The 23,977-nt window shown below is 28.8% G+C and overlaps 1 protein-coding gene across 2 annotated transcripts; it reads left to right on the forward strand.

The window, feature by feature from the left end:
* Positions 1–13,443: 13,443 nt before the first annotated feature.
* Positions 13,444–22,707, forward strand: LOC112709958 (ABC transporter G family member 36). 2 transcript variants are annotated; one of them, XM_025761987.3, is made up of 22 exons: positions 13,444–13,895; positions 14,154–14,541; positions 15,034–15,243; positions 15,367–15,451; positions 15,534–15,693; positions 15,780–15,856; positions 15,950–16,003; positions 16,342–16,432; positions 17,142–17,443; positions 18,134–18,732; positions 18,813–18,973; positions 19,064–19,170; positions 19,248–19,404; positions 19,502–19,645; positions 19,721–19,893; positions 20,006–20,338; positions 20,441–20,731; positions 20,822–21,039; positions 21,139–21,366; positions 21,468–21,639; positions 21,757–22,011; positions 22,105–22,707. In XM_025761987.3, exons 2-22 carry the CDS (start codon positions 14,183–14,185, stop codon positions 22,375–22,377), a joined length of 4,449 nt encoding a protein of 1,482 aa, XP_025617772.1. In that variant the 5' UTR covers positions 13,444–13,895; positions 14,154–14,182; the 3' UTR covers positions 22,378–22,707. The 2 variants fall into 2 exon arrangements, with proteins under 2 accessions (XP_025617772.1, XP_025617773.1); XM_025761988.3 differs by having other exon boundaries at positions 13,452–13,895; positions 14,157–14,541.
* Positions 22,708–23,977: the final 1,270 nt, after the last annotated feature.

Here is a 23,977-nt window from a genome sequence, read left to right on the forward strand (position 1 = left end):
CAGCCCTGACATCGGTTGGTCCGATTTGCTGGGGCCTAAAACACCAACGAACGTATGCTACAAATCGCATGGTCCGAGTACCATGTACGAAGCAACACTTCCCACAAATCGGACAGTCCGATTTGTGTCCCCTCACCCCTGCAAGAAATCGGACCGTCTGATTTCAGTCCGTCAACTAACCGCCGTCACACACTTGTTAAACACCTCTGAACTCCATAAACCTGCGTTACACCAAACTAAGCATCATATGCAAAAAAATTAGCCAAATAGTGTTGCATTTTTCAGTTAATTAATTTGTTGTACTTTTTTCTAATTGCTAAAATAAGGGTTTGAGAATAATACAAATCAATTATCATCATGTAGAATAAATCTTGCTGTAAAAACTGAGTCACCTCTACAACCACATGATAATATGGCATATTTAAAGCAAGGCCCACACCTATTAAAATTTTCCAGAACTCTGCCAAAATAACCGAAATAAAAGCTAAGTTTGCACTAAAATCAATTAGAAACTTTTCATCTATGTCTCTAATAATCTCTCCGTAAGCTATTTTTTCATCATGTTGAACCGAACCGTTTATGTTTAGCTTAACAAAAGGAGATTTTGGGAATGCTATTTAATCTGCCTCTCAACATAATTGTCAACTATCTTCCTAACTCGATTCACTTCAGCCTGAGCATGCCGAAAGTCCTTTGTCAGATAGACTGTAAAAGGAGCAACCTTCTCCTCCTCAGTGATATCATCATCAAAAACAAATTTATTCCGTCGATACTATAAGGAATTCATCGTAGTAACAAAAAGAAGGGGCCAAGATTGTCCTTGGTAGGGAGATTTGATAGATAAATTCTCTAACAACCAAGTCAAGAAAAGAGAGTTAAAGAAGTTACTTGAAACCAAACTATTATTAATGCTATCCATGTGCCTCTCGCCACCTTGCAGACATAGAGCACATGGAGCAAAGATTTAAGGAATACAATACAAATGGCACAATTATTTTCCTCTGCTATATGTCTTTTGGTGCGTTTTGCATTGGTCAGAAGGACTTAATACGCTTTGAACTAGCAGAAAGACCGCAATTGTTGCAGAATCCTAGCCTCCATATTTTCGAGAATAAAAAAGTATTTAAGTCATTCGCATGTCCCGAATAAATAACACAAGCCGACTTTATCGAAAAGACACCACTTGATATCAAAAGTCAAGCCAAACTATCGACTCCTAATTTAGTCTCAAAAAATTTAATAAACAAAAATATAATACCAATCATCTCCCGCATAGTACCAGTCATAATTTCAATAACTATTAATAATAAACTCATAAATTCTCTCTTTCAGTATCGCTTTAGTAATTTTTGACTAAGTAAAGTTCACAAATTTACGAAAAATGATATAATAAAAATTATTCTATACATACAAAAACTTAGTTATATATACATGTGCATATGTTATTTAACTTATTTCATATTTTTTTAATAAAGTGATCAATTATCAAACTAATTAAACACCACAATAAATTAATTGACTTTTTTGTACGGTAAAATAATCCAACCTTTTCCAATAATGGATCATAATTAAATTTTTATATATGAACACAAAAAATATCTTTTCTGCATTTATTATAAATTTTAATATATACCACACTAATTAAACACCACAACAGATTAATTGACTTTTTTGTACGGTAAAAGGTTAGGATCATAATTAAACTTTATATATGAACACAAAAAATTATCTTTTCTGCATTTATTATAAATTTAAATATATACCATGCATATTTCACATTTTTATATATGTTTTTACATTAATAACTAATTAGATGTTATTTAATTTTTAGTGTTTTAATAATATGATCGAAGGTAAGTAGTGTATTTTCTATGGAAATATTTTTGCTGTTGAATTCTCTCTCTTCTCTCTACTAGCATTTTAAACTCTTTTATTTTTGTGTTGTTTTTGAGAGAGATTGCCATTACCACTAACTTAGTAAGGTAGTGGCCTTCCTCTTCTTTCTCTTTTTCCTTTATTTTTCTCTTTTCTTTTGTGGCGCTGCTAATTTGGTAAAGTGGTGGCTTCCTCTCCTCTCTCATTTTTCTTTATTTCTCTTTTTCTTTTTTTTGATTTCTTTTATTTTTCTTTGGAAAAGTATAAAAAAACAACAAAAATAGTAAATAATGTGAATAATAAAAAAAATTAAAATCATAAATCAGATGATTAATTAGTTACTAATAAATTTTTATTTTGAAATTTAAAAAATTAAGATTTTAAATTAAATCAAATCATAAACGGTGCAGTTACACCTAATATCACGCTAAACTCCTTTCTTTATTCGTGAATTCTGGTCTGTAAAATAACCCAGCCGCCACTTCACTTTCCCATTCTCCGGTCTAACGTTGCCCAGACTCCAGCCACCGCCGCTCAGCCTTCAGTCGACGCCGCCTAGCCTATCCGCAAACATTTGATCGCGCCGCACCAGCCCGGTCAGCCTCTTTTGCACTGCCCACTTGCCGCCAGCTATGGGGCTTCTCCTGCAACCCACTGTGTTTACCGTCTCAACGTCACCATCCACGACAAATCCGATCAACTTACAGGGACGTACGCGGCTAAGAGAGCTTGATCATGGTTGCTGCTTCTGTTTATTCATCTCCTTCTTCTTCTACTTGATTGGCCAATTTAGGATAGGCATTTTAGTAGGTATGCAGATGGTTATTTTAATTCTTATGTAGATGATTATTCTGATTGGATTGGGTTTAGTTATATATAATTAAAATATGTTGGATGTTTAATTCATTAGGTATGTAGATGATTATTTTTATCCTTAAGTGGATGGTTATTTTTTCTAGGGGTGAGTAATGCCCGTGGTAACGTATGGCAAGCCAAGCAGCGATGGTGAAGTGAGATGATTATTGATGAAGGTGGGGTGGCAGCCGGTTAAGAAAGAAGAGGATATTGGAGTAAAATGCATTGGTAAATTAGAGTTTGTGATGGTTATTTTTTTGGAATAACTAGATAAATTTTTTTATTTAGATAATTTGTGGAGTGTTTTTTATTTTTTATATATATTAGGCTAAATCTACAACTCATTGTTCACGTTGTTTTTCTTTTCTTTAACTCAGTTTTTCTTTGTACCTTCCTTTCTATACCTCTTAGTCTCAAAGAATCTAAAAAAAATAAGCGCACAACTACTTATTTTATATTTAAATCAACTTCAACTTCATTTCATAAACAAATGGTACATGAGTTATTTATACTAGTGAAAAAAGAAAAAATCTTTATGACTTAAACAATGTGGGACTAATAGATAACACAAAGTTCACTATCGTAAACAATATAAAACTTGTATTTCCTTATTACAAGTAACTAATATAAGTAATCTACTAACTCTACTTATTCTTGCGTCACCTTTTGTGGTGGTTTATTGTCCTCTCTTTATGGATAGTGTGGATACGTTGGTACATATCTATTATATGTTAGAGTATACATTGAAATTTATTTGTTGTTTATGGAAATATTTTAAGATCAGAGGAGAATTTGATTTTGAGCAAAAAAAAAAGAATAATTTTCTAACATATTACATCATTTTTAGTATTAATTTAAAAATCATAAAAATTCAAATCTATTTATGTTTTTACTGATTAAAATTTTTTGTAATCGAACATTAAACTTACTTTTAGTTTATAGTTCAGCATAAAATTTATCTAATAATCTTTTCTATTTTTAAATTTAATTTATTTCTGTTATCTATAAGTATCATTTGACTTTTTTTTAGATGATATATTTTTTTCGATAAAAAAACAAAATAATATGATTGAAGGTGATACTAATAGCCGCCACAGCTGTGGCATGTTTCTATTGGCTCTATTCAAATATTATTTTGTCTTCACATTTTAAAGCATACAGCTATATGCTTTATAATATATACATTTTTAAAAATACATTTTTTTTAATTTTTTATTTTTTTAAAGTACAGTTTTTTATTGTTTGACATTTTTTTCATTTTTTTATCTAATTTAAAAAATATATAATAAAAATCATATTTTACAAAAAAAAACTATTTTCTGTCTATTTCTGTCTCTGTGAATATGTCACCAATTATTTTGTCAATAATTTTTTTAATGAGATAATATATATATATATATATATATATATATATATATATATATATATATATATATATATATCGAGACCCAATAATAATTAATCTATCATAAAAACGAAAAATATATAAATTATCATGCATATTTTACAAATAAAAATATTATTTATATATTAAAATAATCATTAAAATTAATTATTAATATATTTATATATAAATATATATAATTTAATTTATTTTTAATATATATTTATATTTTAATATATATTTTATACTAAACATTAATTTTAATAATTGATTTGAGTATCCGGATAAAATAATCATTTTCAAAATATAATTACAAGAGTTTGATTTCTCTATATACCCAATTTGCATGCCACCCGGTGGATTCACTGCATTTGCATATATATATATATATATATATATATATATATATATATATATATATATATATATATATTGGGAAATTGATCATATCAGATTATCATGAACAAGTATGCGCGTGCAAGTGGTAGGTGTTAATTATATTGTTTATATTCGCAAGTGCTAATATATAAGCAGCTGCTAGCAATATATATAGTTTGCATGTATCACTCTATCTCACCCACTTGCATTGTAGATATAGTCTATTTTTTGGTATTCTGATATTTATAATTTTGTTTTAATTTTAATATATATACTCTTCATATGAAAAATCATTTTGATATTAGTATTTTTTTAACAATTAAATACACACTTAATTAGTAAGAACCGTATTTTTATACAAATAAAAAAATATTTAATATATATATATATATATATTTTATAATATAAAATTGATAGCAAAACTAAACAAATTAATAACTAATTTATTATAAATATAAATTTTATTTAAAAATTTATTGTTGACAAATAAATTACTACGATTTTGTTGAAGAGTAAATATGATAAATACTTGAATAATCTCAAACTGAAAAAAATAAGTGAAAAATTTATAAAACGAAAATTTTTTCATAAATTTAATATAATAAGATTTTAAATTTGATGTGGTATTTTTTTATTTTGCGTGTTCTTTCACTAAACTAACGTATGTTAATTTAAAACTAAAAAAATGTAAAGTTTCACATTGGTTTGAGAAGAAAATGAGACATACATGCCTTATAAAAATATAAAAAAAATTATTTTTTTTAGAGATATTTTGATAGATGAATATGTGAGAGACTTTGTCATTCTTCATTATCAAAAATAGTAAAATTACGAAGTCCGACATATATCATTATCTTCTTCTTCTTCTTCTTCTTCTTCTTCTTCTTCTTCTTCTTCTTCTTCTTCTTCTTCTTCTTATTATTATTATTATTATTATTATTATTTATCACAAAAATTTAAATAGATAGATAAAAGTATATAAATTATTTTATGCTGAAATTATATAAATGAAATTTTAGAATAAATTATATAAATAAAATTTTAGATATTTAATTATAAATATTTTGATATCATATATAAAATCATTGAAGTAATAAAGTTACATAAGCATTTATGCTTCTACAGAAGCAATAATTACAACAACATTACATGAAAACCGAGTTTTATCGTTTATTGATTATAAAATATAAAAACAGATTCTCACATCTCACATAAAGATGATAATTAATACGGAAGAAAGAGCAAATATAGAGACAAAGAAGCACATTCTTAATTATCTTATTATTATGAAAAACGATCGTCACCTACATTTACGTCCATTGTCTTACATCAATGTCACACACACAATAAATTACGCATTAGTATATGTATCCGTTGCTATCACATATACTTAGTAGGATGATCATAATATTAATAATAAAAGATTTAAATTTTCTAAATTTTAAATTTTATGTGTGATTTTTTATTATTTATTTTATATATGAGATAAATATATATATATATAAAAAAATAAAAAATAAAAATTATACTTTGTCTTTTAAATGAAAATCTAAAATTGAGAAAATTTAAATTCAATAATAAAAGGTCATCCATTATTCTTATATATTTTTTTTTGTTATTCACGTATCTTCTAATTCAATAAGTTAAAGATTAGTCCGTCATAAATTTAAATTTTATTTAAAAATTTATTGTTAATCAATAAATTACTACATACGCAAGATAAAAAATATTTATTTAAATAAATAAGTAAATTAAATTGACTACTCAACTAATTCAAATTAATTATCGCTATTGTATTTTAAATTTCGTTTAACTAAACTCAATTGCGACATAATAATTGAGGGGAGTAGTGTGTGTCATCTGTCCATATATAATAATAACAAAATTAGTTAAGGAAATTAAATAAAGAATTTGCACTCTTGTAATAATATATAATTAGTATTTGTTACGTACTAATTAACACACACTGGTCGTTTTTTATTCGTTAGTTGTTACCACCAACCATCTGTATCTCCAACCGTTTCTTGCGTAATCTTTTTATTTAGGATTTTAAAAATTAACTAATCCGGGTCTATGCATTTATTTGGTTAGTATAATATTTACTATTAAACAAGCACGTGGTAATTAAACATTATTGTTGATGCGAAGTTAGTGACCTATGCTATGTAACGTGTCAACGAGTTATAGTTCAAATAGTATAATATTTTTATACTTACTTAAAAGATTACAACTTTTGAATTTCCTTATTTTAGGTTAAAAAAAATAGTGACTTGTATACCATTGAATTGGTATATAACTTTGTTTAATAAATTTATGATAGTTATCCCTTTTACAGTGTTGGCTCAGTTGACCCCTTTAATTAATTAAAAAAATTACTCCAAATTATTTATTAGTTGGTCAATATTAACTAATTTTTTAATTTTAATTTTTTATTTTTTAAAAATTTAGTATTTAATGAATTTTATAATTTATGATTCAGAATTTAAAATTAGATAAATAACATCGTCCAATTGTACTGGCCTATTCTATACACACAAAGTTTGGTTGTATAAAATGTTTTTTATACCTCTCTTTACACGGTACCATTGTCTAAAATATGTTGACTAAAATTGAAGTTAAATAAAAAGGTTTAAAATTGTGTTATCTAAGATTCAGTAAAGGCAAACATTTTTTAAATTAGTAGTGCTACAAAATTAGCACGACTTATTATTTTTAGTTATTAGTTAGTTAATAATATTTAAAAATAGAATAAGTTATTATTTTTGTTTATAAATGTTTATAATATTTATAAATTTATCTATAAAAAAATAAAATTAATTTTGTATTTATAAAAATAAAATTTAACTGACAAAACTAATCAAATGAATGAGATGAATAAAATCTTAGTCAAAGAGATTGAATAAATAAATTTTTTAAGTAATTCACAGTTCATTATAATAATGGTAACAAGTTAGAATTTGACAATTAAACCATACTTTAAAAGTTGACCAATAATTAAAAAAATAAAAGGAATTATACTTTATTTTTCTTGAATTCTTAGTAAAAAGATGTTACTTTATACTATCGGATCATTAAAGTGTATTGCTAGCTCACCAATCTTGTTTATTGTTGAACTTATGAGATCATACATTAACGAGTGTTCTAATTTTTGTTAAAGAATTATTTAATTATTATTTTGATTTGACCAAATAAATAATTATATTAATTCAAATAGAATATTATTATATTTTTTGTTAGCACTAATTAAGAATATAATAATAATATGATAATTGAAAATATTAAATGAAAATTGAAAATAATTGTTTATTTTATTTCTAAATTTAAATTCTAAGTTTAGATGAAATTTTAAGTTTTTGACTGATTTTGTTTTAAATTGTTGGAATATGATTCATAAAATTTGAAAAATTTAAATTTGAAATTACAAAATAGGATTTAAATTTGAATTTGAATTGAGATTCAAATTTGAAATCAATAACAAATCTCATACTATATATATGTATGACAAGAGCAAAGAAAATTCACACTAACAGCAAGAGTTTTATTCCTTTACATCTACATATATATGTATGTGAGTCGAATCTTTGAAAAAAAAAAATTTATGATGTGCAAAAAGTTGTAAAGAAGTTTTTCAATTTAAATCAGATATTCATTGATTAAGAAGTTGACCACAAAGGCTAATATCAGTGTAGATACGCATAACATCATTGTACCATTGAAAGAAAAAATAATTTTTACTAACGTACATAGGTATTTAAATTTTATTTATATATTATTTTTAAAATAAAATTAAAGTATAAAATAAATCTTTAAAATTATTATTTTTTGTTACGTGTTATGAATACATAATAGTCTTTCAAACCCATATAACAAAATTTTGTTGTCCATGTGATAAAGAAAAGAGGAAGTCGTGTTGGTAATGGCGGTCACAGTAGTGATGATTATAGCTATGGATGAAAAAAGAATTTGGATAGTAATTAAAGATACACGGTTAGGAATTAGAGTGGTGGTGATAGTAGTTAAGGACCGAGAATTGAAAGTAATGAGATAGATTGCTTATAGAAAAAATAATTTAAGAATTTTGAATAAATTTTGAAAGTTTGATTAATTTTGTTAATCAAAACTTATTTTTTATGATTATAAAATCTTTTTTTTTTTGGGTTAAATTTGTTACTTTTTTAAACATTTGTGAGTAAAAATAATATTTTACTCTTTAAAATATATTTGGTAAAAATATAGTGTTGTATTATTAGATTAAAAATATTAGATTTTTAACTAAAAATATTAGTCAATATAAATTAAAATTCCTAACTTTTAAACTTTTCTCAAATATATTATCTAAAAATATCATTGTTTAAAATCTAAAGCCAAATAAATTTATGTCGCACCACCATAATTAAGCAATTGCATATTGGCTTCGGAATCAAATTACAAGATATAAAAAGAAAGCCACAAATTAAACCCAAATGCCTTTCCTAGAATTTAATTTGAAGCTTCCTTATTAATTCAAATCGTTCTATATTTAAGTTAATTTTTTATTTTGTATTAGTTTGTTACGAATTTAAGTTATATTTAAAATTTTGTCATTGACCGACAAATTAAATTATTACGTATACAAAATAAAATTTAAATTTTTTATATTTATTTAAATGTCAAGTACAGTGAATCGATCATTCCGCCACCAACTCAAGTTTGTTAGAATAAAAAGTTAATTAACTTACTAAAAATTCCAATGACGAATAAATGGACAATAGCATTCCAATTCCAAAGTCAAGAGCAACAATAAAGACCTGATCCTAGAAAATCTCGATTACATCACATGTTGAATTTGAACGACAACTAAAAAGAGCTTCTATAACCATTTTTGCATTGAGAAAATTAAATTGACTTGATCTAATAGAAGGGAACAATGCATGAATATTATAGTAGCGTTTGCGTAACGTTTCTTAGAATGCATTGATGAAAAATGAAGACTCTTGGTCGTTAACAAGCTAAGGGAGAAAAAATAAACAGATGAGGCATTTACAAATTACAACGAGTGAATTGAAGTAATTGTCAGAGATAGTACAAAACTTTGAACGTGTTAATACTTAATAAATGACTTTAACCAATCATATTCAATGGAGCAACACCATGTATCTCTCCAAACTAAACCATATTCTTCAACTTCAAATATTCTCTTCATTTGTTTGTTCAAACCTGTAAGGTATATTTTTCCTTTTGGGGTTCCTCAAGGGCAAAATTTTGATATGACAACCGCGTCCCCAAACTTTTTTTTTAAACAAAAAAATCATTAACGAAAAAGTATTAAATAAATAAAATAAATTAATTCTTAATCATTTTCGACAAAAAATATTAACATCCAAAAAATCAAATATTATTCTAATTTTTTGTAATTCTTAATCGACCCATTGATTACCTATGCAATATCTAATTCTTGATTCCTAAAGATTTTATCATTCTTTTTCAACCAAATATTCCAAATAGTAACAATAAAATCAAACATCTAATATTATATAAAAATCAACATTAATCCCTTTTTTTGGTTGTAAAATTATTTTATAGTTTTTTAGGATTTAAAAATTAAGATTAAAATTTAAAATAAAAAATTAACTGATATTGAACAATACTTTTATAATTTAGATAGTTAAATAAGATATTCTTTATATATATTACGACCGTAACTTAGATTGGATTTGATTTTTAAAATAAAATAAAACACAATAAACACATACATAAATTTTAGTGTTATTGTATTTTATTTAATGATAAATTTAAATAAATTATAAAAATTTAATTGATTTTTAATTTTTTATAAAAAATATAATAATAAAAATATATTTATAAAAATTTGATAAAAAAATTATTAATATTTTTTATTATTTTTTATCAAAAATATAAAATATATTAATTTAATATTCTTAAATATATTCTTTTTATTCATATATTATCTATTAAATATAATTTTATTTTTTTTATATCTCTCTCCAAGTTCCCAAATTCCAAGTGCTTTGAGCCCATAGCTGATAACAATACTTAATTGATTAGTTTTTTGTTGTTGGATAATGTCGCATTAATTTCAAATAACTAGACAACAAATCTTACACACAACAAAATAAACAAATAAAAAAGACCAGGTTAATTTAAAATATTTTATTTTGTGTGGAGAATTCTCATCTTACCCAACTAATATCTGGGGCCAGAAACAAAGTGTCAACTTTTATAATCCAGATGCAATAGTAGTTTCTATTATGCTCTCTAATATACTCTGACCATAGTCAAATGAACAAGGAAAACAATCTATAATAAAGATAATAATATTTGAATATAAAATCAGAAAATTTTGACTCTGTGTGCATACATATTTTTTATATTTTCTCAACACATTATTTTATAAAAAAAAATTCTTGAGACCTTGACTTTTTAATCTGCATATATTTAAGTTTTTAAAAATTTTAAAATATATTTAAGTTTTTGATATTTTTAAAATTTAGATTTATCGATCCTTCATGTTTACTTGAATTTGTTACAGATTCAATAAAAAAATCAAACATAACTTCTATTGTAGTTGATATGAATGCATATGTAAAAAAAATTTTAAAATAAAAAGTTTAAATCTAAAAATTAATGTATCTAAATTTTAAAAAAATTAAAATTTTAAATATATTTTTAAATTTTAAAAAATTTAAATATTTGCAAACTAAAAGAATAAGAACCGATTTTTCCCATTTATCTTTTTCATAAAAGTGAACAATGGGGTTGGTGACCGTATTATGTACCACTGTGACGTTAATTTGATATTACTTGATTATTATCATTATTATTATTTTATTTTGTCTGTCCATGTGAGTGTGAATTGAATATACTTTTGTGTCTGCATATTCAACACCCAAAAAATGTGGAAGAATGCATTATTTTTTTTTTTCATGATAAAATTTGTGATGTATATATTATATTTGAGAGAATCATTTACCAACAGAGAATGACTATTTATGGGGTACATGCATGGCCATCATTTTTCCTTCAACTAAAGTCTTGAACAATTCAATTAGTTTAGGTAGTTCAAATTTCATTTTTTGGAAAAAAAAAAGGTTGTCTCCCTAAATAAATTAACCTTACCATAATGTAATAAATAATATTTCTTTAATCAAAACTATATATATACTAATTACACAAATTAAAAAAAGCTTTAAGACAGTAATCAAGTAGAAAAGGAGAGTAAAAATTAAAATATATAGTGGATTATATTATTTGAAGTAGGTAGAAGGGAAAAGAACTTGGTGGGGACATTTCAACCCCCACTTAAGCTGCCATAGAAGACTTTGCTATTTCTCTTTACCAATTATTGCAAGTGTGTCCATATCTATTTTTTTATATATAAATTAAATGTAAATGTAAATGAGGAAAGAACTTGGTCAAACTCATGCCAATAACATAGGTCATATTAATTTAAGGGACATAATAATAAGATGCTTATTGATAGTTTCTGATGAAAGCTTGATTTACATGTCATCATGAATTACGTATTGAATTTGCAATTTTACATAACTACTGAATTGAATAATTACGTACTGAATTTGTAATTATACAAAATAGACTATATTTTTCTCTTCACATTACAAGAAAAATGAGGGAAATTAAATAATCGTGACAAGTGATTCACTCATATTTTCCTATATACCTTCTATTCAGTTAATTCTGGAATTGGTCTGATGAGAAGGTAAGTGAGAACAGTGAAACTTATTCCACGTCCAAACATTAAACGTGACCAAAAAACATTTCTATCACCATACCGTATATTTCTTTTCTCAAGGTATTATTATTATTATTATTATTATTATTATTATTATTATTAAAGGTAAAACTAGATCATTTTAATGGAATGGACTAATCTTAAAATTTTTCTTTAACTGCCACTAATTAATCTTAATAGTTAATTGTACATATAATAACATTAATACTTGTCTTCAAAAGAATAAATAAAATTAATAAATTTGTTAGATATATAATTATTTATGTATTTATTTTTATTGTCTTAAATTTTTGGAATAATTAATTTTTTGGCATGGTATCATTATTTTTGTGATCGAAGTACTTAAAGTTATGATCCTTATAAGACCCTAAAAGAAAGTTTATGCAAAAAATTTAAATAAATTTAAAAAATATTTTTGTTCAAGAAAATGTGTTAAATATATAACTATTTGTGTATCTTCTTCTATCAATTTAAATTAAAAAAAATAATTTAATGATAAACTTTTTTAGATATTTGTTACTAGCTCCTTGTATGATTTTTACTCATACATACATAGCATATTATTTATTTACAATATTAAACAATCTAGTTAAATGAAAAAATATATAAAACTAACTTATATATAAGAGGGCCAAATATATAAAACACAAACATATTTAAGGTGATTCAAGTATTCAACACTCAAGCATATTGAATTTAATTTAATTTATTGTTGGGCCTTTTCTTATTTTTTTTGTATATTAACATAATTTACTACATAATACATATATAACTTTTAACAGCAAAAAACAAACACATTTTGAAAACTTAGTTAACCAGTACAGGTAAAAAAATTAATAAAAATAACTATTACTTTACCCATCAAAATCCACTACACGAATAAATTTATCAATGAATGAATTAAATTAACTTTATACCTACAAAAGTATAACTAAAATGCTAAAAGTATCCAAATATTAATTTTATTCATGTATAAATTTGCCATCATTCTCTAACATTTATAAATAAAAATAATAATTTATTTAATTTTTACCAGTACAAAATTAATTTCATTTTTCATAAATAATCTGTCGATATTCTAAATTTTTATTGATAAAAATAATAATTTATTCTTGAAATATAAATAAAAAAACACCAAAGAAAAATTATTACAAAGTACCTACTATTAGGTATAGATATAAATATATAATTTAATTAAATTAAATGAATAATTTTGGCTTGTTCAAAAGAACGCATTTGTAGTAGGAAGGTGCAAAGAAATAGGAAACGCTGGTCATGTTTGACTCTCTCATACTCTCACCACTTTTTCGGATTTTGCCCAACTTGCATATTAATTCAACACATCAATTTTTATATAAAATATTTTCATATTAGTAAAGTTGTTACACGCCAAATTTCCAATTCTAACTAGAAAATAGGATTATTTAACCAATAACCAATTAACCAATTAAGATTTAAGACAAAAAAAAAAAAAGTCTTCCTACAACACCAAACCCCTTCACTCACTCATATAAATGTATGCTACATAACATTACATGCAACACCACTTAGCTTCTCTTCAGAACTGAGACAAAGCTCAGTTCAGAGGCCTAACAAGAATTTTATGACACAAGTACATAAATCAAACAAGAGTGAAGCTTAGAAGAAATTAAAGTAAGCTTTTTTTTTTCTTTCTGTGTTGTTTTTGTTTTGTTAATTTTTATGTTAATTAATGGGAATTAGACTTCTCATATTAACAAGGCTTGTTTTATATAAAAACTAAGCCATTTGTTCTGTTTTGTTATGTTCATAACATAACATTATATTCTTAAGAAAGAGATGATTTTTTTGGTGTGTTTTAATTTTGAAGCAAGATCAAAAGCACCCCATTTGTTGTTTGATTCATATGAGTGATTTTTGATTGAAAATCAGAAGAGGGGTGGTGGCAAAAGAATAGAAAGATGGATTCAAATTTAAGCAGAAGCATAAGCAGGAGCTTAAGCAGATCAAGTTGGAAAATGGAAGAGGTATTTGCAAGTGGGAGATATTCAAGGAGAACCTCACATGTTGATGAAGATGAAGAGGCTCTGAAATGGGCTGCAATTGAGAAGCTTCCAACCTATGATAGGTTGAGAACAAGTATCATTCAGAATTTTGGTGAAGGTGATCATCATCATCATGATGCCAAGGCTCAGCATAGAGAAGTTGATGTTAGGAAGCTTGACATGAATGAGAGGCAACAAATCATTGATCAAATCTTCAAGGTTGCTGAAGAGGATAATGAGAAGTTCTTGACCAAGTTCAGAAACAGAATTGACAAGTGAGTTCTCATCAATTCTCAAATCAAAACCATTATTATGATGAATGATTAACTTGTAGTAGTAACAAGTTAATTTTATTGAATTTAAGAAGATAACTTTATAGATAATTTATAAATACTTTTTATGTGGCTACTATATGTCTTTTTTATGTTTTTTCATATCTTACATGATAAGATAAATTTGTCTTTATCATCTGCTGAAAAGTAACAAAAAGACAAAAAGAACAGTTTCATGGAAGAAGAAGGGAGGAATCTGATTTACCCTTTAACCCTTAATTAATTTTGAAACTTAGTATTGTTAAGACTGAATTAGGAATGAATGAAAACTTTATTGTTCACTTAATTTTTTTGGCTTATAATTAATAATAATTAAGAGACTTAATCTCTTGCTGCAATGAATAGTGTAAATAGTACATTATTATTAGTACAATAATTGTAATTAAATCACCAAAGACTTTGATCTAAATTATTAGAGATTGTTCCAAATTGCAGGGTTGGAATCAAACTTCCAACAGTTGAAGTAAGGTTTCAGAATTTGACAGTTGAGGCTAATTCCTATATTGGAAGCAGAGCTTTGCCAACACTTCCAAACACTGCATTGAACATTCTAGAATCAGCACTTGGCATGTGTGGGATTAGTACTACTAAAAGAACAAAGCTCACAATTCTTAAGAATGCATCCGGGATTGTTAAACCCTCGAGGTACCATAACATCGATCAAAGTTTTTACCATTCTTAGAATTAAACCCGAAATCCAGAAAACAGAAAATACTGATATCTTATAATTTTATAGAAAATCGTAGTAATTTTCGCAATTTTTTGCAGGATGGCCCTTTTACTTGGCCCACCTTCTTCAGGAAAAACAACTCTTTTGTTGGCATTGGCTGGAAAATTGGACTCTGAATTGAAGGTAGATTCATACACAATCATTATAATGAAATTAATGATGCATAGGAATTATTAAATAAATGTGATTGGTTTTGATGAAATAGGTAACTGGAGAAATTAGTTATAATGGGCATAGGCCTAATGAATTTGTGCCAAGAAAGACTTCAGCATACATTAGCCAAAATGATGTTCATGTTGGAGAAATGACAGTTAAGGAGACACTTGATTTCTCAGCTAGGTGCCAAGGAGTTGGAACTAGATATGGTAAATTCAATTCAAATTATTACTATTATTATTATTATTTATGTAAAGTAATTTATAATATATTATTTTTTTTAATGTTATTATAGATCTATTAGCTGAGGTTGCTAGAAGAGAAAAGGAAGCTGGCATATTTCCAGAGGCAGAACTTGACCTTTTCATGAAGGTAGTTATTTTCATTAATTTAATTTAATTCTATTTAATTTTCCATTTGGTTATTTAATTTAATTTTATTTATTTATTTATTTATTTATTTTAGGCAACTGCAATGGAAGGAACAGAAAGCAGTCTCATCACTGATTATACTCTTAAAGTAAGTAATTACATATTTAGCCCTTTAATTTTTTTTTAAGTTGAGATGAATGTGGACATAAACTAGAATGTTTTTTCTTCACTTTATAGTTTATAACTTTTTAGATTCTAAATTAGATTCTAAGCACCTACTCTGATCTACTTGACAAAATTGTCAACTCAACTACCCTACATTGCTTGTCTGATTTATATTTCATGGTCCCACATAGTAGGCCCCAGCAGGATAACCACTTTTGTTACATGAATTACCTAAACTACCCTCACATTATTAAATTAAATTCTAAATTAGCATGTCCAATGATGTCATTTTATTCTAACAAATCAATGTTCATGAAACAGATTTTAGGTCTTGATATTTGCAAGGATACTATTGTTGGAGATGAAATGCATAGAGGCGTATCCGGTGGCCAAAAGAAGCGTGTCACAACTGGTTAGTTTGTTTTAAATTTTTTATTATTAAATTAAATGTCTTTTTCCTATCTTATTGGATTGGACCCAAAAGTCCAAATTATTGTCAACATCCACGTCATATTTCTGACATTATTTTATTATTTTAATTTCAACCTTGGGCTTCTATTTTGAAGAAGCTTTCGTTCATGGACCCCCCTCTCCTATGGCGGCCACTAACACTTGTGTACAAAAACAAAAAAAAAATTGACAAATTTTCTTTTTCAAAAGATTAAGAAAAGTGTGGCCAAACCAAGTCTTAGTCACCTAACTCAAGTTGTTTTTTTTTGGTGACTTAACTCAAGTTGTTTAGTTGGACTTGTTTTCTTTCTCCTTCACCTGCCAATATATATATATATAAATATATAAAATATAATTTTTTATTGTCACTAAATAGAATAAATTATAAATTAATATACCTCATTTTCAATCTATTAAGACTTTCAAGTCTCCATACTTGAATTCTTTAATACCTTCTGTTATGCTCTCACTATGTCCTATACCTTTCAATCATTTTCATGTAGTTATGGGCTTTTAATAAATTAATTACCGTATGTTCATTACAATATACATTTTAATTGTTTGATAAAATATGATATTTAATTATTTAGTATTTTTTTATATTTTTTTTGTCCCACTTAACAAACATGTTCATAAAACTGAATGGGCTTTTTTGGTGTTTTACTGTATAGGTGAGATGATTGTTGGGCCCACAAAAACACTGTTTATGGATGAGATATCCACTGGTCTTGATAGCTCCACAACATATCAAATAGTGAAATGCTTGCAACAAATTGTGCACCTCACTGAAGGAACAATCCTAATGTCCCTTCTCCAACCAGCTCCTGAGACATTCAATCTCTTTGATGACATCATTCTCATTTCTGAGGGCCAAATTGTCTACCAGGGTCCACGTGAGCACATTGTTGAGTTCTTTGAATCATGTGGGTTCAAATGCCCTGAGAGAAAGGGCATTGCTGACTTTTTACAAGAGGTAACAATTCTATAACATGAATACATATTCATTGACATCACAGTATCATCTTGTTAATTACAATATTGACCTTGCCACAATGTTAACTAATATGGGCCTCTTTAGGCCCAATAAAAACTAATGCGGGCCTCTGGTAAATGAAGTTAGTTACTGGCCAGAGACTGTGACACAATATCATGTTTGTTGGTTCAGATACTGGTATTAAAATTTCTGTCTCTGTCCCTAAAATTTCAGTATTTTAGTACTTTCAAAAAGTAAGAACACAGGAGATTGAAATTTTTAATAACATTTTATACTTAAAATACTCTCATTTCAATTAATTAATTCCAATTTTATCCTTTGTGCAAATTAAATTAGAGTTTTATTTTTGTTTCAATTTCTGTTTTTCACTTTGCACCAAATAGAATACTGAAATTTATTTGGATCCCTGTATCTTTAGTCTTTATCTCTAAGTCTTTCAATCTCTGTCTCTCTACCAAAAGCTACCTAGATGATTTGATATATTCGACTAAACTACTTAAAACAAATAACTATATTACGTGTATACCAAAATCAGTCACCAATATAAAATACATATTGAAATACAAATACATTTGTGACTAATTTTGATATACAAACAGTATTTTTTAAGTATCAGAATCTAAACTATTAGTTTTGAATGTTTCTAAGATAGAATCAAATTTGTAACAGGTTACCTCAAGAAAGGATCAAGAACAATATTGGGCAGACAGAAACATACCATACCGTTATGTAACTGTAACAGAATTTGCAAACAAGTTCAAAAGATTCCATGTTGGAATGGAACTGGAAAACGAGCTAAGAGTGCCATTTGACAGATCAAGAGCACACAAAGCAGCACTTGTATACAACAAATGGTCAGTTCCCAAAATGGACCTTCTAAGAGCATGTTGGGACAAAGAGTGGCTCCTCATTAAGAGGAACTCATTTGTCTACATCTTCAAGACTGTCCAGATCATCATTATCGCCTTCATCGCCGCCACCATGTTTATAAGGACGAGAATGCACCGGCGAAATGAGGACGATGCAGCCCTCTACGTTGGCGCAATCTTGTTTAGCATGATCATGAACATGTTCAATGGTTTTGCTGAGCTTGCACTCACCATTCAAAGGCTTCCTGTGTTTTACAAGCAGAGGGATCATCTTTTCCACCCTGCTTGGACTTACACTCTTCCCAATTTCCTCTTGAGGATTCCAATTTCGATATTCGAGTCTCTTGTTTGGGTGCTTGTTACCTACTACACTATAGGATTTGCTCCTGAAGCTGAGAGGTAAAAAAGATGATAACTTGTTGCTCAAGTTATCTTATTTATTCATATTGTTTATAGTACTAATTTGTGATACTTTTCAGGTTCTTCAAGCAACTTTTGTTGGTGTTCCTTGTTCAACAAATGGCTGCTGGAATGTTTAGGTTCATTTCTGGAGTCTGCAGAACAATGATCATAGCAAACACTGGTGGTGCACTCATGCTTCTTCTTGTTTTCCTTCTTGGTGGTTTCATCCTTCCGAAACGTGAGTCGAATCGAATCATCAACACCTTACATTACATTGTTTGTCACCTGTTCAATGAAAATGCTAACATGGACTCTTAAATGATCACAGGTGAAATTCCAAATTGGTGGGTGTGGGGATACTGGGTTTCACCACTATCATATGCTTTCAATGCCCTTGCTGTGAATGAATTATATGCACCAAGATGGAACAAACCAGTAAGTAGCAGAAGCTTTTAATTTGCATATTTCAAATAAGTGATTGGTTTTCTCAAATTTTTTTTCTTTGAATGCAGTCTCCTACACAGGCAAATTTGACATTAGGTGTGTCTACATTAAGAAACTTTGATGCTTTTGCCAACAAGAACTGGTACTGGATTGGTGCAGGATCACTTTTAGCCTTCACTATTTTGTACAATGTTCTGTTCACTCTTGCACTTATGTACCTAAATCGTAAGATCTCACATCCTCATCAATCTTTTAGCTGAATTAGTTCTTCAATTGTTTTGTCTTGACAAGGATTTTGTACTCTCTTGTTTTGTTTCAATAGCTCTTGGAAAGAAACAAGCAATTATAACTGAAGAAGATGCGAGCGAAATGGAGGTGGGCGAAGAACCAAGACTCATTAGGCCACCAGAAACCAACCGAGAATCAATGCGCCGGTCATTATCTAAGGCTGATGGAAATAACTCAAGTAAGTATCAATGAAGAAAATGTGTTGTGTTCTTCTTGATGCAGTTATGAATGGTTGCTAATTATGCTTGTATAGGTGAAGTTGCGATGCAGCGAATGAGCAGCCGGGCTAATCCCAATGGAACAAGAAATTCTGATTCGACACTTGATTCGGCCACTGGTGTAGCCCCAAAGAGAGGAATGATTCTACCTTTCCAGCCACTTGCAATGTCCTTTGACAGTGTTAATTACTATGTGGACATGCCTGCAGTAAGAATCACATTCAATTGTTGAATACAATGCTTATATATCTTTCTTTCCCTCTTAAGAATCCATGGAATCTATGGAGGAGACTTGTTCCTAACTCGGCTGCATTCGACAGGAAATGAAAGAGCAAGGAGTGGCAGAGGATAGGCTGCAACTTCTGAGGGAAGTAACAAGTGCCTTTAGGCCTGGAGTCTTGACTGCTCTGATGGGAGTCAGTGGAGCTGGGAAGACAACTTTGATGGATGTTTTGGCCGGAAGAAAGACCGGTGGTTACATTGAAGGAGATATTAGAATCTCCGGGTTCCCTAAGAAGCAAGAAACCTTTGCTAGAGTTTCAGGTTACTGCGAACAGACCGATATTCATTCGCCACAAGTTACTATCCGAGAATCTTTGCTTTACTCGGCATTCCTTCGCTTACCTAAAGAAGTTAGCCGTGAAGAAAAGACAGTAAGCACCATATGCTTTGATTCTAGATTGTTCTGTTGGTAAAGGTTCATAGAAGGACTGATATAACATTTCTTCTTGTTCTTCTTTTGTTAATTATCTCAGCAATTTGTGGACCAAGTTATGGACTTGGTAGAGTTGGATAGTCTCAAGGATGCTATAGTTGGGCTTCCAGGAGTTACAGGGCTGTCGACAGAACAGCGAAAGAGGCTGACAATCGCTGTCGAGCTTGTTGCTAATCCTTCAATCATTTTCATGGATGAACCAACCTCAGGTCTTGATGCAAGAGCAGCAGCCATTGTTATGAGAACAGTGAGGAACACTGTGGACACTGGAAGAACAGTTGTCTGCACAATTCACCAGCCTAGCATAGATATCTTTGAAGCTTTTGACGAGGTAAACAACAAAAAAACCCTAAACCATAAACCTTAAACATGGCGAACTTTGTAGAATTTGTTTGGTACTAAATATGTCCTTTTGCACCAGCTCTTGCTAATGAAAAGAGGAGGGCAAGTGATCTACTCAGGACCTTTAGGCCGGAATTCGCACAAGATTGTAGAATACTTCGAGGCAATTCCAGGTGTCCCAAAGATCAAGGAAATGTACAACCCTGCAACATGGATGCTTGAAGTAAGTTCCATTGCAGCCGAAGTCCGGCTTGGAATGGACTTTGCTGAATACTACAAGAACTCTGCTTTGTTCCAGTAAGTTAATAAAATAAAACAATTTGAGTACTTAACACATTTTCAATACCTCTTTTTTTTGTTGCTTGAAGCTAAAGCAATCTCTTATTGCTCGCGCAGGCGCAACAAAACTCTTGTGAAGGAGCTAAGCACGCCGCCTCCTGGCGCAAAGGATCTATATTTCCCCACCAAGTACTCTCAAAATGCATGGGGTCAGTTCACATCTTGTTTATGGAAGCAATGGCTGACATATTGGAGAAGTCCAGATTACAATCTTGTTAGATTCTTCTTCACCTTAGCAAGTGCTCTCATGATTGGGACAGTGTTCTGGAGAGTTGGCAAGCACACGTAAGATTACAAAATAAATCTTAACTTCTTTATTCTTCAATCATTCATTAATCATTATCAACTTTGAACTAATTTTCTCTCTTCTTGTTATCTTTTTGCAGGTTGACCACATCTAGCTTGACCATGGTTATTGGAGCAATGTATGCTGCAGTTATTTTCGTTGGAATTAACAACTGCCAAACTGTCCAACCGGTAGTAGCCATTGAACGAACTGTATTCTATCGAGAAAGAGCAGCCGGAATGTATGCTCCTATGCCTTATGCTATTGCACAGGTAAGCTTACAAACCAGATGTTAATACTTGATCAGCTATGAGTGACAAACACAGAATCCTAGTTCTGTTTGCTTGTTATGCTAACCTTACCTCCATTGAATCTCTTTTCAATTTCAGGTTCTTACTGAGATTCCTTATGTCTTCATCCAATCTGTGTATTACTCACTCATAGTGTATGCAATGGTGTCCTTTGACTGGAAGGTGGAGAAGTTCTTTTGGTTCTTCTTTGTCAGCTTCTTCTCCTTCTTGTACTTCACATACTATGGCATGATGACTGTTTCCATCACACCAAACCATCAAGTTGCATCGATCTTCGCAGCAGCATTCTATGGACTCTTCAATCTCTTCTCTGGTTTCTTTATCCCAAGACCTGTGAGTAACATTCACCTTCTTTCTTCTTTATACCCTTTAGGCCTTTATCATCTATATGCTAACATAATTTCTCTACCAACTTTGGCATTTCAGAAAATTCCTAAATGGTGGGTTTGGTACTACTGGATTTGTCCTGTGGCATGGACAGTGTATGGACTAATCGTTTCGCAGTACAGAGATATCACCACCGAAATGTTTATAGCCAGCGAAAATAGGAACTACACTGTCAAAGATTATATTAACCACCATTATGGTTTCAAATCAGACTTCATGGGACCAGTTGCTGCAGTTTTGGTGCTTTTCGCTGTCTTCTTCGCCTTTGTGTTTGCCGTATGCATCAGGGCACTGAACTTCCAAACAAGATAAAAGAAAGCTGCAATGTAACAAAATATGATGAAGTTATGTTCTGGAAAAAATTCTAGAAGTCCTAGTGATTTGTATGTGTATATATATATATATATAACTGATGCTGTAGCCAGCACTCCAGAAAGATTTTATGCAGCATATGGTCGGTGACAACAATATTTTTGATAGCAGTTCTTTGAGGGTTTTGAAGTAGCCAGTAAATGTAAATCATATGAATGTTGGTATTATTGTTAGTTTGCTTTGCTGCATAGAAGAAATTAGTTTTTTTTTTTCTTTGTAATGATATTACCTTATTGTGGTGAATAAAAATTTATTCTTTTGCCACCTTCACTTTCTTTGTCTCCCAAATTTAATTTGATGACAAGTAAGCTCTTGCATCTTAAGTCCAAATTTTGCAACCTACCCTTGTCTGCTGTAATGGTTATTAGGTACTAAGCTTATATATATATAGTCTCATCATATTCTTATCTACATTGTTAGAATAAAATGTCTATTTGCACTTTCAAACATACAGAATCTAGCATTGTACTTGATAGGAGTTGACATTTAATATATAAGGTTATGCTTGAAACTTCTGAACCAATAGTAACACAAAAATGCAGAACCAAAATATTTTGGATTTGCAATATTGGACTTCCATTTTTTTTTTCTGAGGACATTTTGTTGTGATTTTGACCAAAAATTAAATCACCACAAAAGATGGAATAGGTGGAAACAAAACCAAGTTGGGTTGGTCTAGTGGTTAGCTCAGTAGTCCGCTTAAGCAAGTGTCGGGATTCAAATCCCGCCTTGTGCATGTAGCAACCCATTCCTTAAATGGAGCTCAGTACCGCGACGGATTAGTCCTTGGCTTGTCGGGTTGAGGGATACCGTGGGAAACCAAGAACAAAAAAAGAGCAACAGAGACAATTATTTTTTTAGTTATTTATTTAGATTTTAACAGATGACTTAATTGACATAAAACATGTCTATATTTCTGTAATTCTCTCATCTCTATCTTGATTTTTCATCATTACACAAGAAATTTGAATGAATTTCCTTGATTAATAATATGTGCATAAAATTTGTACTATTACATCGGAGAGAAAAGCAAGGGATTAATCCCTGAAGACTCTGTCTTTCTATGTTTGCTACAACTTATGTGTCTCATTTCTTTTCTTTTCTACCGAAACTATCTCTCAATCACACACTTGTTTCACTACCATGATCTCTCTTGCACTAGATGCACCTTTCATGACAACACAATAAACTCAAAAACAATTTTTCAATCCACATTCACAACACACAACACACAAAAGATCTACATTGAACCACAATAACAAGCTCTTACTCTTTCTATTCAAAACTTGGTAATCTTATGATATACAAATACTTCATTTTTATTCATGCATGTTTGCACTGTTATTTTAAAATTCAAACTTCTTAGATATGATTTATCTTTTCATACAAAATCACAGAGCTGCTCTGTTTTACTCTGTTTTCATCTAAATAAAGAAAAGAACTTTTTAATAATTATCATGAGACAAGAAAAATTGGTTATCTGGGTATTAATAATTTATGTTGTTACGATTTTTGTGTTGGATTTATGAAAAATTCAACT

This window comes from Arachis hypogaea, chromosome 9, assembly GCF_003086295.3.
Source record: "Arachis hypogaea cultivar Tifrunner chromosome 9, arahy.Tifrunner.gnm2.J5K5, whole genome shotgun sequence".
NCBI lineage: Eukaryota > Viridiplantae > Streptophyta > Magnoliopsida > Fabales > Fabaceae > Arachis > Arachis hypogaea.